Source organism: Protopterus annectens, chromosome 6.part0 (genome assembly GCF_019279795.1).
Source record: "Protopterus annectens isolate FY-2018-M chromosome 6.part0, PAN1.0, whole genome shotgun sequence".
NCBI classification, from domain to species: domain Eukaryota; kingdom Metazoa; phylum Chordata; order Ceratodontiformes; family Protopteridae; genus Protopterus; species Protopterus annectens.
The window spans coordinates 1,978,049,791-1,978,072,091 of record NC_056737.1 but is presented as its reverse complement, the minus strand read 5'-3'; the positions used below and the strand labels follow the sequence as shown (position 1 = coordinate 1,978,072,091).

The 22,301-nt window shown below is 45.5% G+C and overlaps 1 protein-coding gene across 2 annotated transcripts in view; it reads left to right on the top strand.

Annotated features, from left to right (window-relative positions):
• The first annotated feature begins 978 nt into the window (after positions 1–978).
• The window catches only part of PRKRA (protein activator of interferon induced protein kinase EIF2AK2), a 394,218-nt gene continuing 372,895 nt past the window's right edge, over positions 979–22,301 (top strand). For both annotated transcript variants that reach the window (XM_044075270.1, XM_044075271.1), the window contains exon 1: positions 979–1,093. In XM_044075270.1, the coding sequence (XP_043931205.1) occupies positions 985–1,093 (109 nt within the window). In that variant the 5' untranslated portion in view covers positions 979–984. The remainder of the gene's footprint in view (positions 1,094–22,301) is intronic.

Sequence of the window (22,301 nt, the reverse complement as noted above, 5' to 3'; positions counted from 1 at the left end):
ATTTTATTAGGTAAAACCACAATTTTAGAAGTGCTTATGGACTGTTCAGTTGGATTATCAGTCAGCTGACTATTTTTTGTGTGATCATAAAGTGGTCTGTTAGCTTCAGCGATATATTTTATACATTTCAGGTTAACCAGTGCAGACTCATTGTCTGCAGGTTTTATGATGTGGCTGGAGGTCTGTCTTCCTAAATTCAGAATTTGATGATTCACATTTTGGGAAAAATGGTCATTATAGCTGTCCAGGTTTTCATTGCACCTGCTTGGAGTGAAGGTGGAAGATTTTTTAGTACCCTTTTTCTGGATTCACATTATCTGTATTATCCTCTTCTGTTTTGTGAATGAATACCTTAACCCTGTGAAAATATTCCTCAGGATCACAACAAAACATTCTGTCAAGCGGTTTATTGGGAGGAAATGTTAGGCCTCTTGAAAGGGCTCGTAGTTCACTAGGTGGCAGTGTGTGGTTGGAAAGGTTAACCAGCTGGTATGGTTTCTTATCCTTTAGTGCTGTTGGCCGTCTCCTGTCAGATAGCCACACACATGCACAGAGTCTGTCTCTGAGATGATATTGTACTAATCCAAACTGCATGGTTTCTTTCTACGCTGGCATTTTCAAGAGTCTTTTTTTTTTTTTTTAGTCAGTAAGAAAGAAGTTATGTACTATGTGTAGGCACAAGTGGGTATTTAAATACTGTATATAATAGTACCTTAACTGATGATGAAGGGCTCATGCTAGCTCAAAAAGTCGAGTAATTAGCAAGTCTATACTAGTCTAATGAAATGTGTTGCATCATAGCATTTGTTAATTTTTTTTTCTACCAAGCCCCTGCACTTGCAAGTGAGATTAATGCCACTGTAGCAATATTACATCTGGTATTTAGTACTCTTGAGAATTTTGGTAGGATGCTAAGGCTGTGTTTTTCAAGCTTTATGTTGTGTATTGTTTAATTTGTTTTTTTTTTCCCCCCAGGAGTTTACTATGAAAAAGGGATGGAGGCTCCCAGACTATACACTTGCCCAGGAAACTGGACCACCCCATAAGAGAGAATTTACAATGTCGTGTAGGGTGGAGAATTTTGTAGAATCTGGTATACAACTTGTATTAAAACTTTTCACATCAAAGATTTATAATAGTCATAAATGGCAAAACATTTGATATTTCTGGACATTTAAGCTATTTTCATCTGTTCTTCATTGCTGTATAAAATGATGGATAGTAGAGGATTTCAGTCACTGGTAGTTCAGTTTTCCCTGTTATGGGAATCTGTGATCCTTTTGTGGAAAAAGTTGTTAGGCTATACCTTTGTGGCTTTCACTTCTGGATAGCCGCATACCATGATGTATTCTGCTGTTGTAAGATAAGGAGAAGGATGAGCAAGTTGTATGCACTGATGTGTTTTTGTCATCCCCCATGGAACTCCTTGATGCATGCCTCTTTTCTTGTCATTTGCTGTGACCTTAGCTTTTTGTAGTCAAACATTTTCAGCAGAACTTGCTCTTGTGTGTTAGTCATTTGTACATTCCAGCATTTTGCTGCATTTTCTGTATGCCACAATGAGCTTTGAGTACTTCATCTGGTCCTTGCTTTTGTTGTAACATTTGTATAACATCTTTGCAAGACAAGTAGGCTCTGCTGAATCCTTTGGTAGCCCTTTGTGTTTATGCCTTTAGTGAAAGACTTTTTTATTTGGGGAAATCTGGGCTGCGATCCATAGGCTTGACAGTCACTTAGGAGCTTGTGAATAATGTTGGATGCAGAGTAAGTGATATTCTGGAATACTAGTAAACTCATAAGCTGAGTTTAAGTTTTGTTGTTTATCCTTATGCCTGGTCTGACATTCTTCACAGTGTTGTGGAGGCAGTCGAATAATGAGAGAGTAATCTGAGCATAAGGTTGGGAGTGTATTTATGAAGGGGATACTAGATGTGTAAGCACTTTCAGTCTTTAATGTCCAACTAAAACTGACCACCCCAGCCCAATTAAATTTCAACCATAGAAGCTAATAGGTCTGTCTTGGTTCTGACCCTCAGACAGGCCGCTCTCCAAGCTTGAGATTCCAGACTTGAGCTCCTCCCCTTCTACTCATAATGCCATGTTCTCCCTCACTATCTCCGATCTCGTTTGCCGCCCGTTTGTTCAGCAACAAGGTTTCTGAGCTCCTCTGCAATTTTTCAAGTAGTACGTTCTAAATATTTTCATATTTTCTTCTTGTACTTCCCTCTTTATTTTTCTATACTTGTTAGCAGTTTCTCTTGCCTTTCCTTTCCTGTGTGTTGATTAGATTTTCTCATGCCATAACTTTCTCTTTCTAGTTGTTGAAAAAAAAACTTTCCTACCCCCCAAGTTTGGCTGACCAGAATCTGCTGTGTTTCAAGAAATACACTTCTGGTAGGCATAAGAGCTGTCTGTCGTCCACAGGGAGTGTTTACTGCCTTGGGCCTGCACACCTGGAGGCCAGCTTTGAGGTGTGCAGAGGTTTTCACCCTAGGGCCTTGGGTGGTAGGAGGAGCAAGCTTATCCTTAAGGGCTTTTTCCCTCCATCCTCCTTTTGGGCCTTCCTTTCCAATTCAGGAGTTTAACCCCCTTCCAGAAAGTCCCAGGAGGCGCGGGAAAGCAGGAAGCGCTCTCCCAGTAGGTCATCCTTGGAGCCACCCAGGCAGGCTCCAAGAGTCTCTGAGCAGACTCAGTCTCACCTGGGGTCTTCTGCTTCTCTTTCCTGTCCTCTGTGGCCTCTGGGCCGAGTGCTCTTTCTGTAGCAGTTCCGACGTGTGTTTCAGCCTCAGGATCATTGCCAACTGAACTGCCTAGGAGGTCTCCCTCCCATTCCCCAAGGAAATCTTTGAGATCTCCCTCTTCCTCTCTTCCAAGCCTTACCTCCAAGGACGTGGCAGAGCTGATTGAGATTCCTTCATCGCCTCTGTTTCCTAGATGCACTAGGCCCCGACCTCATAATTTCCGAGTGCGTCTAGGAGCTGCAGCTTCGAAGTTGGCTCCTGGGGGGGTGGATGTTGACACTGAAGTTTTTGGAGCAGTCTCTTTTCCTCGGGGTGTCAACTTTCAACACCTCGACCCTGACTTCCCCCTTCAAAGCAGGAGGCTTGGGCCCCCAGAAGGTGGCTGTGCTCTAGTGACTTTGTCCCTGAGGGGTCTGCTTTCGAGGTAGTGGGGAGGGTTCTGTCCCACTCTGAGAGCCTCAATGTGCACCTCCTCGGAACCTCCCCAATCTGGTTTTGTCTGAGGCCTCAAGTCTGCCATGTGGACAGCTGGGCCTGGAAAGCATCTACAGCTTTCCTTCTGTGGATGTCAAGAGAGTCTTCCAAATACCTCCCTGGAGCATCCCACTGAGGAGGTTCCCTGTGGTGTAAGAGGGGCACATATATTTCTCTGAGGAATCCCTCACTACCGACTCCAATTTTGAAGAGGAAGGGTCCCCCAGATCGCCACCCAATGAAGTCTCCTTTGGAGAAATTCTAAAGATCCTATGCCAGAGGTGTGGCTGGTCTGCCCAAAATACTTCCCTGGAGGAATCTGTTCTGTGAGAGGCTTTTGGGATCTGGTCAGTCTACTTTGGATGTCTCCCCCTGCCCAACCCACTGATCAAACTAGTGTCGACTAGGGCATGGAAGGAGCCAGATATGGTAGTGCCGATCCACAAGCGGACAGACAAGATTTTGAGTGCTGCACCAACCAAAAAAAGACGAATAATCCACTTAAAACACCAGTTTATTGTACCTCTAGCGCTTCGGCAACCGCCTTCAAGGAGTATAAAACATCACATAACTTACACAGTTTATATACCCTAATACATCTAACAATTAAACAATTAGCCTAAACCAGTTAATAAACATTAAATACTTAATACTGCTTTCTCATCAGATAAGATTTTGAGTGCCCCTTCAGACATGACCTTTTAGAACAAAGGTATCCCGGTAGATGCTATGGGGGTTGCAGCAGCTACCAAGGAAATTGCATAGGAGAGCTCTTCTGTCCAGCCTCCCAACAGAGAATCGTGAAAAGGGTTTATGCCTTTTCCACGTTCACCTTGAGGGCATTAAACTACCTATCACATTCACAAGGTTACAAAGGGGTCTGGTGAAGGAACTTTCTAGCTTGTCCCCTGGGTCCATGTCTGCAAAGGAACAGAAGACCTTTTCCTTCAGACTGGTTGAGTCCATGAGGCTGATATATGCTGCAGAGGGTGGCTGGTTCAGGTATTGCCATAATTTGAAATGCCTGGATGAAGCTGTGCAACTTTGCAGAGCCCTTCAAACAGACATTTAACAACCCCTCCTTTGATGGCTTCACCTTGTTTGAGCCTATAGTTTGTGACAGACACTCCCTCAGAGAAAAGGATTGAAAGACCCTGTTTACCATCAGGATCTGTTTTTTCTAACTCAAAGATAATTTTCCAGGAGCCAACGTGAGAGTAAAAAGATGTGGTTTCATAAGTTGCAGGGTCCTTTTCATGATGCGCAGGGAGAGACCCCCCCAGTCAGAGGGGGGGGGGGAACAACCAGAATGGAAGAGGGGGTCCACAAAACCAAGGGTCATGAGAAACCACCTCGGACCGACCTTTCCAGCACTCATGGACGGTTGCCCGGCTGGCTTCCTCTGGAGGCAGTTGGGGGGGATGCTTCTCCCTTCACCTAGCAGCCTGGGAAGCTATCGCAAACTATCACTGGGTGCTAAGGATCATATCCAGAGGATACTACATTCCCTTTTTAGAAACTCCCAAACAAAGAAATTGCCTTCCTGATGTCCCACCCAGTCAGAGGGAGGATGTGGTCTAAGAAATCAAAAAACTACCAATGAAAAGTCATCCAAAAGACCCCCCCCCCAAAAGACCCCCCCCCCCAATCAAGTCAAATCGGATGTTTTCTCTAGGTTCTTTTTAGTGCCCAAAAAACGGGAGACTTACTGCCGATACTGAACTTCACCACCTTGAACAAGTCTGAAATACATGAAGTTCAGGATGGTCACACTTCAGTCCATCTTACTTCTCCTGACGATGAATGATTGGATGTGCTCTTTACACCTGAAGGACACTTCCTACCACATAAAGGTGGACAGATGCTCCAACTAATATCTACATTTCAGACTGGGAGCCAGTCACTACCAATTAATATAGTTTCATAGTTTGGTACTAGGCTATCTTCCCTGGGGCATTTATAAGCCTAGCCATAGTGATGTGGCTTTCGCCATCCCATGTAATGGTACAAAAGTGTACAGAATAGATCTAGAATACTGTGCTTCTGTCTAGTAGTGACACAGTGAAGACCCCTTTACATAATAGAATTAGTTTACTGTGCCTCTGTGTAGTAGTGACACAGAGATGACCCGTGGGGTAAACCTACGATCTCCCATCCACTCATCAAGATTTCTCTTGAAGAGAGTCGGAGAGGGGCTCTGCCTAACATGAACTGGGATTCTGTTCGAGTATGGGAAGCCTCTGCGTTATGAATCTGTCCCTCCAGCATGTCCTATTCATATTTGTGCTGAGGTTCAAATCTTTAGCTCTCGTGGTTCTGATGTATTTGGATTTTTTGAGGTGGAGCATGTCCATCAATTCCTGATTGGACATGGCCTTGTACGTCAGGCACAGATCACCTCTGAGTAGGCGGTATGCTACTGAATAGAGTTGGAGTTTCTTTAGTCTGGCAGCATATGACATATGTTGGAGACCCTTGATCCTCTTGGTGAGGTACTTTTGGGGTCTCTCTAGCTGTTGCAAGTGCCGGGTGAGGTACATACCAAATGGGGCATTGTACTCAATCATGGGCCTGATAAGGGAAGAGTACAGGGGCACAATGACCTCCTTTGATCTGGATGTGAATCCCTTCATGATAAGGTGGGCAAGGTAGAAAGTCTTTCTAACCACTTTGGCAACGTGGGTGTCAAATGAGAGGTCACTATCTACTTGGGTCCCCAGGTCTCTGATTACTTTTTCCGTACTCAGTGGGTTACCGCCTATGTGATAATTTGTGGGCACTTTGTTTTTCCCAAAGGGGATGACTATACATTTTTTGGCATTTAGTTTAAGGCCATGACTCCGGCACCAGTTGTCCATTTCAGTGAGGCCTTTCTGTAGGATGTCAGCTGGTGTATAGACTATGGCGCCTAGTTTGCAGTCATCTGCGAACTTTGTCAGCCACAACCCTCCCATGTTTGCTTTCACATCTGAGAAATAAATGCCGAACAAGAGGGGTCCCAGGACAGAGCCCTGTGGAACACCACTTGTCACTGGCTTTGAGTCTGACATGGCTCCAGCGATTTTGACTTTATGGGTTCTATCCTTTAGCCAGTTTGCCACCCATCTTGTGACATATGGATTTACATTTAAGCTGTTGAGCTTGTCTATGATGCCAGAGTGGGGTATTGTGTCGAAAGCTTTAGCCAAGTCCAGGTAGGCTGTATGGACTGCTTTGCCCTCGTCAATGGCTCTAGTGACTGTTTCGAAAAAGTCAACCAGGTTTAAAAGGCAGGATCTGCCTTTTACAAAGCAGAACTGGGTGGGATCGAGTGTCTGTCCCCAATGTCTCTGTTTATTAGTTCCATAACGATTCTTTCCATAGCTTTGCAGACCAGGCTGGTTAAGCTTATGGGGCGGTAGTTACCAGGGTCAGTAGAGGTGCCTCCTTTGTGGAGTGGGACTACTGTTGCTGTACGCCAGTTTTCAGGTACATATCCTGTAGTAAGGCTAAGGTTAAATAGCATTTTTATGTGCGGGTTTAGCTCCTCTTGGAGTTCACATAGCACGCAACCCGGGATACCGTCGGGTCCCTTTGATGCTGTGTTTTTAGCTTTGCTGAGGGCGGTTCTCACCTGGACATCTGAGATGACAGGGAGGTTACATTCAGCTGGGATAATTATTTCTTCTTTTGGGGGTGAGGGAGGGGAGAAATTTGCACTGAACCTGTCTGCCAGAATGTTGGCAATATCTGTGGGTTCAGTGTATATTTTGTCATTGTGAACTAATTCTGAACATATCTGAGGGTTTCCGCCCAGGTTTCTAACATAGCTGAAGAAGGCCTTGTGGTTATCTTTAGTGTCCATAGCGATTTTTCTCTCAAAGTTGGCCTTGTTTTGGGGCCGAAAAGCATGATACGAGGTATAGCCTGGTAGCGCTGGGGTGCTCTCAGGAGCCTTGAACCAGGTTTCAGTTACTGCACAGACATCGATGTCCTCCATACTGAGGTGTGCTTCGAGAGCCTGCATCTTGAGATTTAGACTTCTGGCGTTGAGCAGCATTACCCTTAATTTTTTTCCATTTTTGTTTTCTAAGGAGGTGGGTTTGTCTTTTGAGCATTACCTAAAAAAGGCACTATGGGGGAGGCAAGAGCCTTGGCCAATATCCAGAAGCCCAGTGGTGACAGATGCAAGCCGTCCCTTGCGAAGCAGCATGGCTTGTCCAGCATGTCATCCCAAGCAGACAGACATTGGATCCCCCTAGAATGACACCAGTATTTGAGCCAATTATTAAAGCTGGTCATCTTGTCTTTGTATTGTGGCATCATTCTTGGTGAGGGCAAGATGTTGCTCAGGGTCATACCAGCCTGGGCTACATAATCAGAGAGCTCCTCTGTCTCTCTTCATGTAGTCCAGGGAGGTACGTCTCAGGTCATCCACGCCGGCATGGACGATCAGAGTCATATTTGTACTTGCTTTGGAGTGACCTGAGTGCATGTGTTATGTGGCGGATCCTAGCTCCCGATAAGCAGCTCACCGTTACCCTCTCCTTGTTCAGCCTGGTAAGCAGAACGTCAGTGTGTCTGACTATAGTCACCTATTACTAGTGTATCAGGCATGGTGTTTGGCCTTAAGGGCTGTGATTGTTTGACTTACTGATTTATTGAAGTATGTGATGCATGTGTTGTGTTTTGAGGTGGTGGATTTTTGGGTGTCTGCTTTGGGAGCCTCTGTTGTTTTGGTAAGTTTTTTGTTAGAGCCTCCGAGTATGTCTTTGTGTTTTTGTGTTTGGTTTGCAGTTGTGGTAGGTCTATGTGGGACTGGGTTTGGTGTGTGTGGTTACCTTCTCCTCCTGTCTGGTCTTGCCAGTCCTGAGTTGAGAGATTTCAGCCTCCAGTTTGGCTATAAAGTTGCATCTCTCACATGTATTTGTGTTTGTTGGGAGGAGGAGAGGGTTGTCTGTGTACATGAGACAATTGTAGCATTGTCTCAAGATTCCCAGATTAACCAGCTGAACCGGAGAGGATGCCAGCAATCTACCACTCGACATGCTAGAATATTATAAGGGAGTGCTGTGCCTTTAAGGGAAGTGGGTACTCACAGGGAAGGTAGGTGGATGTAGTGCTTACTTTAGTGAGTGCTTACTTAGAAGAGAGGTTTTGAGAACAAGTGCTAGTCTTATAATAAAGCGGTTAGACTAGATTATTATAAGAGTAGAGCGGTTAGACTAGATTATTATAAGAGTAGAGCTTTCAAGGGAAAATTTGAAGAGCAGACTTGGCGGAGCCAGAAAAAGTTTAACCTGCGCTATGTGCACAACCGTGCAAAGCCGTGCAAACGCGGATTTTAAACAGGGAACTTCAAAAGAGCTAGAAATGGTCCAAAACAACCAATTACTACAAGCTCTTGTGCTGAGGTCACTCCTTCAGGGACAGATGGGCTGCTCAAGGCTCCCCACTCCCACTGGTGAGCAAAGAAACTTCCTTCTATCCAAGTAAGGCAATGGACACCACAGGAACTACACCACAGCCCAGAATACAGCAAAGCCTGTATACTGGTCTAAACTAGTCAAGGAGAGGCGGGAAAACAAGGATTTTTTTTTTTGAGATAGAAAGCGCACAGAAATGCAGGAAACAGTAATAATTCAGTTACACAGACTAGCACACTTTAGTGGGCAGCCCTAACAGTTAAATTAACAAACAACTTTCGACCAATTTTCGACTAAATGAAACTTTAAGTGCAGATAATATATAATGCAACAAACAGTTAAAAAAAAACAGTTTACACTTCTTCAAGGTAAGCAAGAGAAGGTATTTCAGGTAGAAAAACAGCAAAAATACTTAAATCAGGAAAGTAATCTCTTTTCTCAGTTCTCTGCTGCTAGGACCACTCTGCAGGACCACGAGGAGCTGTTGCTGAGTAGTATAGCCAGAAAAAAACGCTCAGAGGTGGATTTTAAACAGAGAGCTAGAAATGGTCCAAAACCAATTACTACAAGCTCTTGTGCTGAGGTCACTCCTTCAGGGACAGATAGGCTGCTCAAGGCTCACCACTCCCACTGGTGAGCAAAGAAACTTCCTTCTATCCAAGTAAGGCAATGAACACCACAGGAACTACACCACAGCCCAGAATACAGCAAAGCCTGTATACTGGTCTAAACTAGTCGAGGAGAGGTGGGAAAACAAGTTTGTTTTGTTTTTGAGATAGAAATCATATCATTCCTGTTTGGTCTCACCACAGCCCCCAGTAGTGGCAGCACACCTCAGGCTGCGAGGGTTCCAGATTTTTCCTTATCCTGACTGGCTTCTGACTGTCAACCAAGCATGGACTGATCCAGGCCAGAGGTTCTCTTACATCTGGCCCCTCTCCTAGGAGTCACGATCAGCATTCAGAAGTCTCCGCTACAACCAGTTTAGGTTATAGATTTCATTGAGCATGTCTGGACACAAGGGTATCACAACTCTTCCTAACTATGCAGAGTCATGAATTTCTGACCAGGTAAGACAGATTCTGGCCATCCTGACTCAATCTGTCCAACTGGATTCAGAGTGTTGAAATCTATGGCAACCACTGTAACTCTTCTGCCTATATATTCGGGTCCTTCAATGGACGTTGGCAATCCAGTGGTTTCTTCTTTAGGTTCATAGGTAGGTACTAGGCTATTGGCCCTGGGGCTTATACAATCCCAGCCAAAAAGGTACCCTGGCTTTTTCAGGAATCCCTTGAGTTTCCCCATCAAACTCTTCCAAGTATCCAAGGAATTCTCTACTTTGGTGGCTTTACTCCACAGACGTTTCTCAAGGACAGTCATTTATCCTTCCTTCCCCAAATGCCATGGTGACCACGGATGCCTCCCAGATGGGGTGGGGGGGCATTATCTGGGTCGGATGGTTCAAGACACATGGATGCCCCAGGGGACCAATTTGCATATCAGCATACTGGAGATGAGGGCGGTTATTCTAGTGTTGTAAGATCCTCACAGCCTTCTACCTCCGGGGACTATTGGATACAAACAGACACTTGTGGTATGGTAGAGAAGCAAATGGGGAACTAGGTCCTACCCCCTCTGTCGGGAAGCAATGAGGGTGTGGTGGTGGGCAATCTCTTCCAACCACTTTGATGGAAGCACATTCCAGAAGAGTCCAACATAGCGGACAGGCTCAGCTGAGTGTTGCTTGTGCCTCACGTGTTGTCTTTGAATCCATCTTCAGCAAAATTGATCTTTCAAAAATGGGGTCAACCTTCCTGTGACCCATTTGCACTCCTCAACAAATGCAACAGGTACTTTGCCATGGACCCCCCTCTGAGACAGTCACCCAGAGGCACTCTAATCCATGCTTGGCTTCCCGGTCTTCTTTACGCCTTCCCTCCTCTGCCAGTAATTCCCAAGTTTTCACAGAAGGCTCTCTGGTTGGAGATTGAGGTAATCCTCATTGCCCCCTTCTGGCCCCAACAAAATCCTGGTTCATCTTCCTTTGGTCTTGTCTGATATGCCCGCCACTGAAGGTGAAGCAGATTCCAGACCTCCTTTCTCATCTGTCAGGGCATCACCACTCAGACGCTTAGAGTTTGAAGCTAACCACATGGTTTCTCCAGTTGCGATGATGGCAAGATGTCCCAAACTTTCTTCCCCTGTCCATAGAATTCTGATCTCTTTTCTTAGGTCTTTGACCCACAGGTTTTATAAAAGTAAATGAAACGTTTCTCCATTTGGGCTCAGCGGAAGCAGGTAGATCCTTTTACTGCTCCTATTGCAGTTTAGGATTTTTTGGCATCCTTGTTCATTGTTGTCGCTAGCTACTTTACTGTCAAGGTCCAGCTTGCAGCCATTTCCAGTTTTCATTTAGGACTATTCCCCCCCCCCAGCATCACTGAAACTTTGTAAAGATTTCCTTATTGGCACCTTTTTGCTTTGTCCACTGATTAAAGCTCCCCTACCCCTCCTTGGGACCTGATTATTCTGCAAGCATTGGTTCATCCTCCCTTTGAACCAGCGGCTGCAGATGACTTAAAATTTTTGTCTTGGAAAACACTTTTTCTAGTGGCTGTCACATCTGCAAAAAGAGTGTCTGAACTTTAAGCTCTTTTCTCCAAATTCCCATATTTAATTTTTTACAGACAGGTTAACTACCATCAAATTCATCTTTTTTTGCCCAAGGTGGCCAGGGAAGGGAACATTAATCAGTCTGTCAATCTTCCTGTCTTTGCTCCTAATTATCAGAGTAAAGGAGAGTACACCTTTCTATCTGCTTGATGTGCATAGGCAATTACATTTCTACTTAGAACCAAATCCTTCAGGAAATCTGAGCAGTTTGTATCTTTCACTGAGGGAAAGGAAGGAAAGTTACAAAAGTTACTCTTTCTAGATGGTTGAGAGTTCGCATCTCCTTTGTATATTTGACTAGAAACATGCCCATGCCAGGTTCTATTCAAGCTCATTTTGCAAGGTCTGTGGCAGTTTCTCAAGCCTTTTGGTCTAGGGTCTTGATTGAAGATTTGTGCTTCAGCGACCTGGTCAAATCCTCATACATTTGTCTGGCATAAGTTGGGTATTCTTTCCAGAAGTAGGAGTGCAGCTAGCTCTGCTGTACTCTGGAATATCCTTCCATGAGAGCCACCTGGGATTTTTGGTAGCTGTGGACTCTGTACCACAGGTTAATGGAAATGATGATGACATCAGATAAAGAAGTTGCATCTTACCATAATGTTCCGTCTATGTTGTCCATTTTCATTTTCATTCACCATCCCTCCCCCCTTCCAGTTTTTGAGAGACTTGTTGGAACTTTGAGGGAACTTCTGATGTTAAGTTGTCTATCTCGCCTTCATTCTTGCTGGATGGGTTCAGAGCCGATCCTTGGCTCCGACTCGGCCTTTTTCTAAAGCTAGAGAGCTATTTACCGACTCGAGGCCTCCCCTTATCCCACAATGCTAGGCGTCGGATATCCAGATCCCGTTTGCCGCTTCAGCTACGAGGTTGCGTTTTTACTGGCTCCAGGTCGTATAATTCTTTTTATAACCTTTCATAGTCAGGGTTGTTGCTTATTTAGATTTTCTTTTCTGTTAGAATTGTTAAATTGTAATCCCTTTAGACACACTTATAATCCCATTTTTTTCTGTTGATTAGAGTTTTATTCCCTTCCTCCCTTCCCCTCCCCATCCCCCTTTGGGGTAGTGGTTAGGCCCATCTCTGTATAGTGTGTTTTATTTATATATATATATATATATATATATATATATATAATATTAGTTTTTATAGTTTTTGGTTAATTACAACTGCTATAGTTGTAGAAGTTGTGTTGTCTGTTCTAGTGCGTGTGTGTCTTTGTTTAGTGTTTAAGCACTAGTTTAAATTCCCTTGGTATCTCTTCTACCATGTCCAAAGATACCAAGGTTTCAAGAAGTGCGACTCGTGCTGTCAGAAGATATTTCTTGACAGACGGTCACACTTGTGTTTATTGTTTGGGCCCCCTACACCTGCAGGACTCTTGTTCGGTCTGTCATGCTTTCAGTCCGAGAGTCCTGCAGGAACGTAGGAATAAACTAATTTTGAGAGGCTTGTTAAAGCCTGAAGGATCCCAGACTAAGCCTTCGGGAAATCCTTAAAGCCCGCCAAACTGTCTGCTCCCTGTTCGGAGCCGCAGGGAGCCGACGCCGAGCGGAGCTTCTACTTTGTCGGTTCCGGCCGGAACTGAGACCTCAGTCGGCCCCGACTTTGCCATCGGAGCCGTCTGAGCCAGAAGCGTTTGAGATCCCCTTCTTTAGAATCCGTTCGCTCTGCTCCTAGGTCCCCATTACTACAATCGGAGTCATAGGTCCCATTCCTCTCGGTCCTCCAGGTTATCTGACCATGACTTAGAGAGAGTGGTCAGTAGGCTCCTTAAGTCGCAGGCACTGGCCAAAATGTTGACTAGCCCTTCTCAGCAGACTGTGGCTATCCCTGTTCAACTATTCCTCCTCCGACTCTTCTACCGCGTTTGGAGCCGGAGCTTGTTGGGGCTCGAATCGTCGCAACGTCTGAGCAGATACCCCACCCTTCGGCGGCTCCGATCTCTTCATTGGTTCCGTCCTTGGAGGGATCCGGGCGCCAAGACTTCCTCATCGGCTCCGATGGGGCGAGTGGCATCGGACCCTTGTCCGACCCCGTTCTCCCTCTCGGGGCCTTGGCACGGGTGAGCTTGGCCCAGACATCTGCCTCTGAGCCGTCCCTCTCTGTGCCGGGAGGGGTTCACGTCTCTTCGGAGCGGTAGCCCTCTTCTCTGCCTGATAGGGGCGCCTTTGAGGTCATGAGGAGCGTGCTGACTCCTGGGTCAGCTCCGCGATCGACCCCTTCGGCTCCTCCCCCATGGTGCCTGTGTCGGTCTTTGTCCACCCTCCTGACCCCAAGCGTGGAGAACAGGCGCTCCAGGTAGCCCTATTGGGTGCATCTTCCTCTTCCGAGGCCTCCCCTGATCATTCGGAGGAGCCCCCTCGGAAGAGAAAATGTAAGAGGAAGCATGTTGACTCCCTCGAGTCAGTCACCTCTGACACTGACTTGGAGGATTCGGAAGGGTCCCCAAGGTCCCCCTCTGAGGATGTCTCCTTTTCAGACATCCTTGAGATCCTTAAGCAGAGGGGGAACTGGACTGCCCTCAACCCTTCCGAGGACGAGTCGGTGTATCTGGACGCATTTGGTTCTCGTACTTCCACCTCCTGGGTGTCTCTGCCTTTCGACCCACTCATGGAAGTAGTGGCTCGGAAGGCATGGACGGCCTCTGACACAGTGGAACCCAACTCCCTGCAGGCCCACAATTCATCACAGCCCTGTCCGACAAACAGTTTCTCACTAAGGGTGTCCCTGTTGATGCCATGGTGGTTGCAGCAGCCACTAAGGAGTTGGCTGACCCTTCAGTGCCTGTCCCATCCACCTAATAAAGAATCTAGGACAATGGACAGGTACGGGAAGCGGATGTTTTCTTCAGCGACCTTTTCCATGCGGTCGCTGAACTATCTGTGCCATTTCACCCTCCTGCAAAGAGATCTCCTTAAGGAACTGGATGATACCCTTCAGGATCCATCTGCTGCAGGGTCTCAGGAAAAGATGAACTCCCAGCTGGCGACCCTTAATTCTATAGTCAACTCCTCCATGCGGCTCATTTCTTACGCAGCTGATGGGGCGAGTAGAGCCGCAGGCACAGGCGTGGCTTTGAGAAGACATGCCTGGATGCGGTTATGTGACTTTGCTGACCCCTTTAAGGCGTCCTTCACCAATACCCCCTTCGATGGTTCGGCTTTGTTCGGACCACAGGTGAAGGATACCCTTACCAGGTGTGAGCAGGAAGGCAGGACTCTCTGTGCCATGGGAGTCCGTTTTTCTACTCCTAGACCATACCCTAAAGGTCAGAAGGGTGGAAAAATGTGGCTTCGCAAACCCCAAGGAGTCGTGCCTCAAACACGTGGAGAGTTTCCCTCCAGGGGCAGAGGAGGGAACAGACGCCGCCCGAGGGGCAGAGGGGGTCTGCAGAATCAGGGTAGCAGGGAAACCTTTTCCGACAAACCCTTTCTGCACCCCTGAGGGGCTGCCCGACTGTCCACTCTGAGGCAGTCTGGGGAAGATTCACTGTACCCAGAAGCCTGGCGACTCCTCACACACGACAAATGGGTACAGGCTATCATATCAGAGGGTTACAAAATGCCCTTTGTTCACACCCCCATTCAAACAAACAGATCCCTTCCAGATGTTCCACCCGGTCTAGGGGAACAAGCAGTATTAGAAATATCAAAACTGCTAAGAGAGAGTCATCCAGCCAGTTCCAGCAGACCAGCAAGGATCCGGGATTTCCTCCAAGTTCTTTTTGGTACCAAAGAAGACAGGGGACTGGAGACCCATTTTGGATCTCAGCAGATTAAACAAATCTGTTCAAAGAACGAAGTTCTGGATGGTCACGCTTCAGTCCATTCTACCCTTTTTGGGTCCGGACATTTGGATGTGCTCCATAGACCTTTAGGATGCGTACTACCATATCAAAATGAACAGACGCTCCAGGAGGGTTCTCCGCTTCTGGCTGGGAACCAGTCATTATCAATTGAGCCCTGCCCTTTGGTCTCACCACAGCCCCCAGGGTGTTCACCAAATGCATGGCAGTGGTTACGGCTCACCTGAGACTGAGAGGATTCCAGGTGTTTCCATATCTAGACGACTGGCTCCTAACTGCTTCCACCAGGCATCAACTAATCCAAACCAGGGATTATACCATCCAAACTTGCTCAGAGCTAGGTATCTCTATAAACTTCGAAAAGTCTGCATTATCGCCTTGTCAATCTATAACCTTTATAGGCGCCATATTAAACACACAAGAACTGTCAGCAAAACTCCCATTAGAAAGAGTATTAGACATTCGCCAACATGTTCAAACGTTGCTACAATGTAAGAGAATTCAGGCCAGATTTGTATTGAAAACCTTGGGTCTTATGGCAGCAGCTATCACATTACTTCCCCTGGCTCGTTTTCACATGCAAATTCTTCAGTGGATGCTCTTTACCCAGTGGTCCTTTCAACAGCTTCCGATGTCTCACAACATAATAATTACCCAATCATGCAAAGACCACCTTTCTTGGTGGATGGTCTCCCCTCTAGTTTTTCAGGGCAGACCGTTTGTACTTCCTCCGCAGGTTGCCACGGTGACAACAGATGCCTCCCTGATCGGGTGGGGGGGGGGCATTTTCAGGGCAGGACTGTCCAGGGCACTTGGCAACCCCTAGAGTACCATCTGCACATAAACGTCTTGGAGATGAGAGCGGTACTTCTAGCGTTGCAAGCTCTTCAGGACTCTCTACCTACCGGGACTGTTGCTGTTCACACTGACAATATGTCAGTAGTGTGGTTCATCAACAAGCAGGGCGGAACCAGGTCATATCCCTTATGTCGAGAAGCACTCAGACTTTGGCAGTGGGCGGTCTCCTCTCAACGGTTTCTGATAGCAATGCTCATCCCCAGGAAGTCCAGCGTCATAGCGGACAGGCTAAGCAGAGCAATCCTTATGCCTCACGAGTGGTCTCAATCAGTTAGTAGCGGACAAAATTTTCCGCAGATGGGGTCAACTTTGCTGCAGCCTTTTTGCAACCCCTCTCAACAGCAAGTGCAGTGACTTCTTCACTCTCTTCCCCCTCCCAGGCCATTCCCCCAGAGACGGTCTAGTTCACGATTGGCCCCGGGGTCTGCTCTATGCATTCCCTCCTTTTCCCTTAATTCCAAAACTGATTCAGAAAGCGACCGCTTTGGGATCCAGGATGATCCTCATTGCTCTTTACTGGCCTCTACAAATTTGGTTCCCATTCCTGCATCATCACCTGCTGGAGCAGCCCTGGAATCTGGACCCAGTGCCAGACCTCTTGATCCATCAGTCAGGCGGCCTGCACCAATCCCTTCACTCTCTCAACCTCACAGCTTGGTTGCTCCACTTCCAACCTTAGCCAGGCTTCCACATATTTCTCAGACAGTGCGCAAAATCATACTTTCTTCGCACAAACCTTCTACTAGAAAGACTTATGCTAGTAAGTGGAAACATTTTTCTTTCTGGGCAGAGGCAAGAAAGATAGACCCCTTTACAGCCCCTGTCCCATAATGTTTTAGATTTTTTGGCGGTATTTTTTCAAGCAGGTTCCTCAGCTGCCACCATTAGGGTCCAATTGGCTGCTATCACAGATTTTCACGTTAGCCTATCAGAGTCCAGTATCATGTCCCACAAACTTTGTAAGGCCTTTCTTAAAGGAACTATCTTACTTAGACCCCCGGTTAAAGATCCCCCCCCCCCCCCGTGGGATTTGAACTTGATATTAACTTCATTGATTCTCCCTCCTTTTGAACCTGCAGCTTCTTGTTCCTTAAAGTTACTCTCCTGGAAGACTCGCTTCTTAGTAGCCATCATCTCGGCCAGAAGAGTATCGGAACTTCAAGCCCTTTGTGTTCGTCCTCCATATCTTATTTTTCACAGAGATGGAGTTTCACTCAGGACTAATCCTTCCTTTTTGCCCAAAATACCCTCAGAGACAAATCTCAATCAGGCTATTGATCTTCCTGTCTTTTTTCCTAATTATTCAAACAGAGCTGAACAAAAGTTATACTGTTTGGACGTTCACAGGCAGTTACGTTTTTATTTGGATAGGACCAAACAGTCAAGAATATCAGATCAACTCTTCCTGTCCTATGCTGAGAGGAAGCAGGGCCTGCCATTTTCTAAGGTAACCTTGTCCAGGTGGCTGGCCTCTATTATTACCTTGATCTACCAATTGAGACATAAATAACTTCCTTCAAAACCAAAAGCTCATTCCACCAGAGCATTGGCTACGTCGGTAGCTTTTCAGGCTAGACTTCCAATGGAATCTATTTGTGCTGCAGCAACATGGGCCACTCCTCATACCTTCATTTCACATTACAAGTTGGATATGGCCTCCAGGAGTCAAGCTGTTTTTGGTTCCACTGTGCTCAAGAGTCTTGTTTCGATGAGCCACCCAGGGCTAAGGTGCTAGGGACGCTGTCCCATCCAGCAAGAATGAAGGTGAGATAGACAACTTAACATTAAGAAGTTATGTACCTACCATAACGTTCCATGTTGTCTTCAACTTGCCTTCTTTCTTGCGTCCCACCCTCCATCCCCTAGCCTGGTTAGGACCGAGAAGAATCCCTTTTGAGGCTTTCTTCCTACGGTTGACCTTGCTTTTAAGTTACGTCCTCCTCTGTTTGTAGCACTGTAGGTAAACCTTTGGTGGGAACTAGTGTGTTTTTTTCCATGGTGTTAGCTTTCCAAACAAGATCTGGATATCTGATGCCTAGCATTGTGGGATAAGGGGAGGCCTCGAGCCGGTAAATAGCTCTCGAGCTTTAGAAAAAGGCCGAGTCGGAGCCAAGGATCGGCTCCGAACCCATCCAGCAAGAAAGAAGGCAAGATGAAGACAACTAACATGGAACGTTGTGGTAGGTACATAACTTCTTATTACAGTTCTGTATTTTTTTCTTAAAAACTCCCAGTCATTGGATGTGCACAGCTAAAACCAGTGCACACTGTAGCACTATGTGCTGACTACATAGGCATGCCTTGCTCCTGGAACAATTATTTTTTTTCTGCTCACACAGTTCAAATGTCAGTGCTGACAAGCACTGGTGAAAATTTCCTGTGTTGAATGCCTAGAAAAATAATGTAGAAAGTGTCCTAGTTTCAACAAATTACTGGTTAAAACTTGTAATGGCTTTGCCTGTGTTGTCTTAGAGAGGACTATGATGGGAAGTACTGCCATAAAAGTCAGCAGTTCAAGCCAACCATCTTAAGATACTGGAGGGAGAAGCTGTTGATATGTTTCACTACTGGGGGGACGACAGTAGCTGAGAAGGCTTATTAAAGGTATCAGTTGGAGATTCCACTGCACAGCGCAGGCCTTAGCTAGAGCACCCTCACAAGGACAGGATTTGAAGAACAAGCTGCAGCCTAGTCCTCCTGATGGGTGTAGCTTTTCTTAAAATGTCCTTCAAGTTCTTGAAGATTGTGAGCTCATCCTCAAATAATGAGGAATTGAGCCTACCCTGCTCCTCCACTTCAGTGGATAGTGAGTGGCCAAGTGAAGCCACATACCTGACTGTAGGCCTGGAAGTTTACTTTTCATGGTATAGTCACTGCCCAGCCCATGGTCAGTTGATCACAGCTCACTGCCAATTGCCAGATCCTGGAGAGAGATCTCTACAGTCACCTGACCCCAGGATGAGGATAAGTGGTGCCAAGTACCCCATTCAAGGGCTTTCTTCTGGGCCGATTAGGATCACCTGACCCAGCCTAATGGAGGTCTTCCAGGAGAATCCTATGCCAGAGTTTTGCAGTTCAGGGTCTAGGCATCAGGCCAGTATTTGATGCTTGATGGAAAGTTGAGGCATGGGTGCAGGATACACCCTTAGGAAAAATGTCTCAATGCCAGTACTGAGCAGGGCTCAGGCCCCTGTTGCCTATACTCTGCCCTTTGCATGCATGCTTCTTGGTACTTGCTGCCATTCACCTGATGTTTGATTTTTCCATTACTTGGTCCCCAGAGAATAATGCCATGTGTTAAGGTTCATGGTGTGGGAAACCCTTCCAGTTAGGTTCCTCTAAAGAGTCTGAAGACCAAGATCCATTATCTTTGAGCTAGACAAAGACAGGTAGACCATCTCTCCCTACAACTGTTTTGGATGACTTCCTTCTAAATAAAAACCCAGAGACTTATGAGGACCTCTTTAGACTAACTACAGATCCTCCTTCCTTTTGCTAGAAATGCTTAAATGTGTATCTGCAGAAAAAAGAAGTAAGAGTCCTCCGTCATTCCTTTTCTGAAACCCGTCATGAAAATGCAGTTATTGCAGCTAGATTGAGTTCCTTCAGCCTTTAAGAAGGCAGATGCACCTTTTACAGTCCTACAGCTGATTGAGGTGAGCTCCTGTCCAGGCATCCTGGAGCCAACTCCCATGCGATCTCTTCAGTGTAGCATATGTCCTTGAGGCCACAATGATTTTTCTTCTTGCCACAAAAATCAAGAGTAAAAAAAATCTCTGGGTAAATATGACAATAGGATGTAGTAGTTAGTCATATTAGGTAGTAGGCCTTAAACTACTCGTGTTACCTTTACAAGTTCTAGTCTGCTGTAGGGGATCATGACACTGTAAAGTTGTCCACCCTCCCTGAGTTTGAGCTTATGGAGAAGATAGTGAGGTTTGTGTGCAGCTTCCAATGGGCTTTCCTGTGGTACACTGCAAATTTGATTGTACTTATACTGTGGCTAGGGACACAGGATTAGGATTGTATCCTTGAAATGTTGGGTGGGTGAGCCTGTCCTATTTTAAATTAGGAGCTCAGAAGCAACATTTAGGGTGTCCATTTCAAGGGAGAATTTCTTAGGGCAAAACTGTCAAGACCCTAGTGCATGATCTCTTGAGGAAAGAGCAAGACATGCCTATGGAGTTGGTGTTTGATGTTGTGAACTGGCTCCAGTGCATGTTCCCTTGAGTGTGAGAGCTTCTGATAAAAAATGCTGAAAAGTTATTGGCATAGAGGATGGACCCTGTTTGTCAGTGTTGGCCAGTTTGGGATGGGCCCTCACAGATCAGCTGATTCAGTAAGAACATATCTCTTGATTACAAATTGTAAACCTAGCTTTTACTTATCGAATTCTTATAATCCATTATATGTGAAGCAGTTAATAAGTAACTTACCAACACTCTGCTGTCATTGCTTGCCTCTTTTCCTAGTCAGGAAATAAACAATGTTTTTCCCCTCTGCTTAACCCTCACACACGTACACATACACACTTAACTTTTCCCACAGCATATGCACTTTAATGTGATAATCCACCATGAGGTTGGACCATGAGGACACAGACAATGTTGTTAGGCACAAACTTTAATGCATTGTACTAAGTCAGCCTGGTGGCATAAAGGGATTAAGCCCTGACTATAGTCCAGACAACCTACGTTTGTTAAATTAAATCTTATCAGATGCTGAAACATAAATTATTATTTGGCTCCTAATTCCTATATGCGGTATGACTTATACCTGTCTGTATATTCTAGTGATATTCTGATGAGTAAGTTATATATACTTTATATACATTATAGATGTTTTATTTAATGTTTCTTTCCTTCTTTCATTTTGTGCTATTGCACAATTTGTCAACTTTGTGTGTGGTGATTTTCTTTTCAGGTCACTGAAAAGATGCATATGTCCAGGTGGAATATCAGGGTCAGTAAATATGAAATAAATAAATATACAGAAATTTCTACCAGGGACTTGCATAGAAAGGATACATATTCTTCTTTTTTTCTTTAGGTACATGTAAATTATATATATGTATAATATATATGTATGATAAGACATCCCTAAAGGTGTGCTGCTACCAGCCTTGCCAATACTGGAGTGCTGCTCCAGTAACGAGCTTTGTGCCTATCATTTCCAATATATTCCCAGTATAAAGCTTTGTGCCTACCCTTCACAATTTTCTTCCAAATAGGTCCAAACTCACCTGGGAATTCTGTAGAAGTGCTAATTGTATTTGTGTTCAGAACTCCTGCTGATTGTTTTTTGTGCAGTGTCCTGCCTTGTTCAGCTTTGTGGTCCCTGCTCCGTTTGCCCTCGCTACGCTCGGGCTCACTCCACTCCCCTACCCTACCCCCATACCCACCCCCATTTCAATTACACTTATAACTACCAAGCCACACCCACCCAAAATCCTCCAATCCATCTCCACCCATCCACACCACACCCACTCTAACTTCCTTCTCACTTGCTGTACACACTCAGCCTACTCTACTGTTCTACATTACTTCTACCTGACAGCTACAGTTTCTATACTCCTAACCTCTTCCTTAGTCTATTATCACCTTCCACTTCTACTTTCCTATATCTAACCACCTTACCCCTTTCTTCACTTATATCACCATACACTCCTACCTCTACATCTGACTTAATACCTACACGCATTTTCTTTTTCCAGAAACTTCCTATGTCTAAGCAGGGAACACCACTCCTCTCAAACATGCCCCCATTGCACAACATCCTTCTCCTTTTATTCTCCATATACCTCTCTCTCCTTCTACAACTCTCATCACTTCAAACAACATGTATACCCCCCACACCTACATCAACAACTTCTACCTACATTCCCATCTCCTCCAGCTACTCAACAATCTGCTCTAGTCTATATGACTCTAATATTATTCTACAAAGGAGACCAACAATCCTCTCCACACAATACAGACTTCCTAGGGACCTTGTACAAAATGATATCAAAGATCCAAAACAGGAAACTGTGTCCAAAGATGCCTCCTAGTTATTCTAACCTAGTCCAGTGTGGTGACATCCACCCTAACCCTGGTCTTTCTTCTCCTCATAACACCCCTAACTCAAACAAAATCCCTCATTCTCACTACTATCAACATTCAAAGTATTAGAAACAAAACCCATCTTCTACATGCATGGTTAAGTCAATATAAACCTGACTTCTTAGCCATTACTGAGACTTGGCTAAAACCATACATAAAGGATTACGAATTCCTTCCCGCAAAATATTCCTGCCTCAGAACAGACAGACTCCACAAAAAAGGTGGAGGCTTCGCCTTA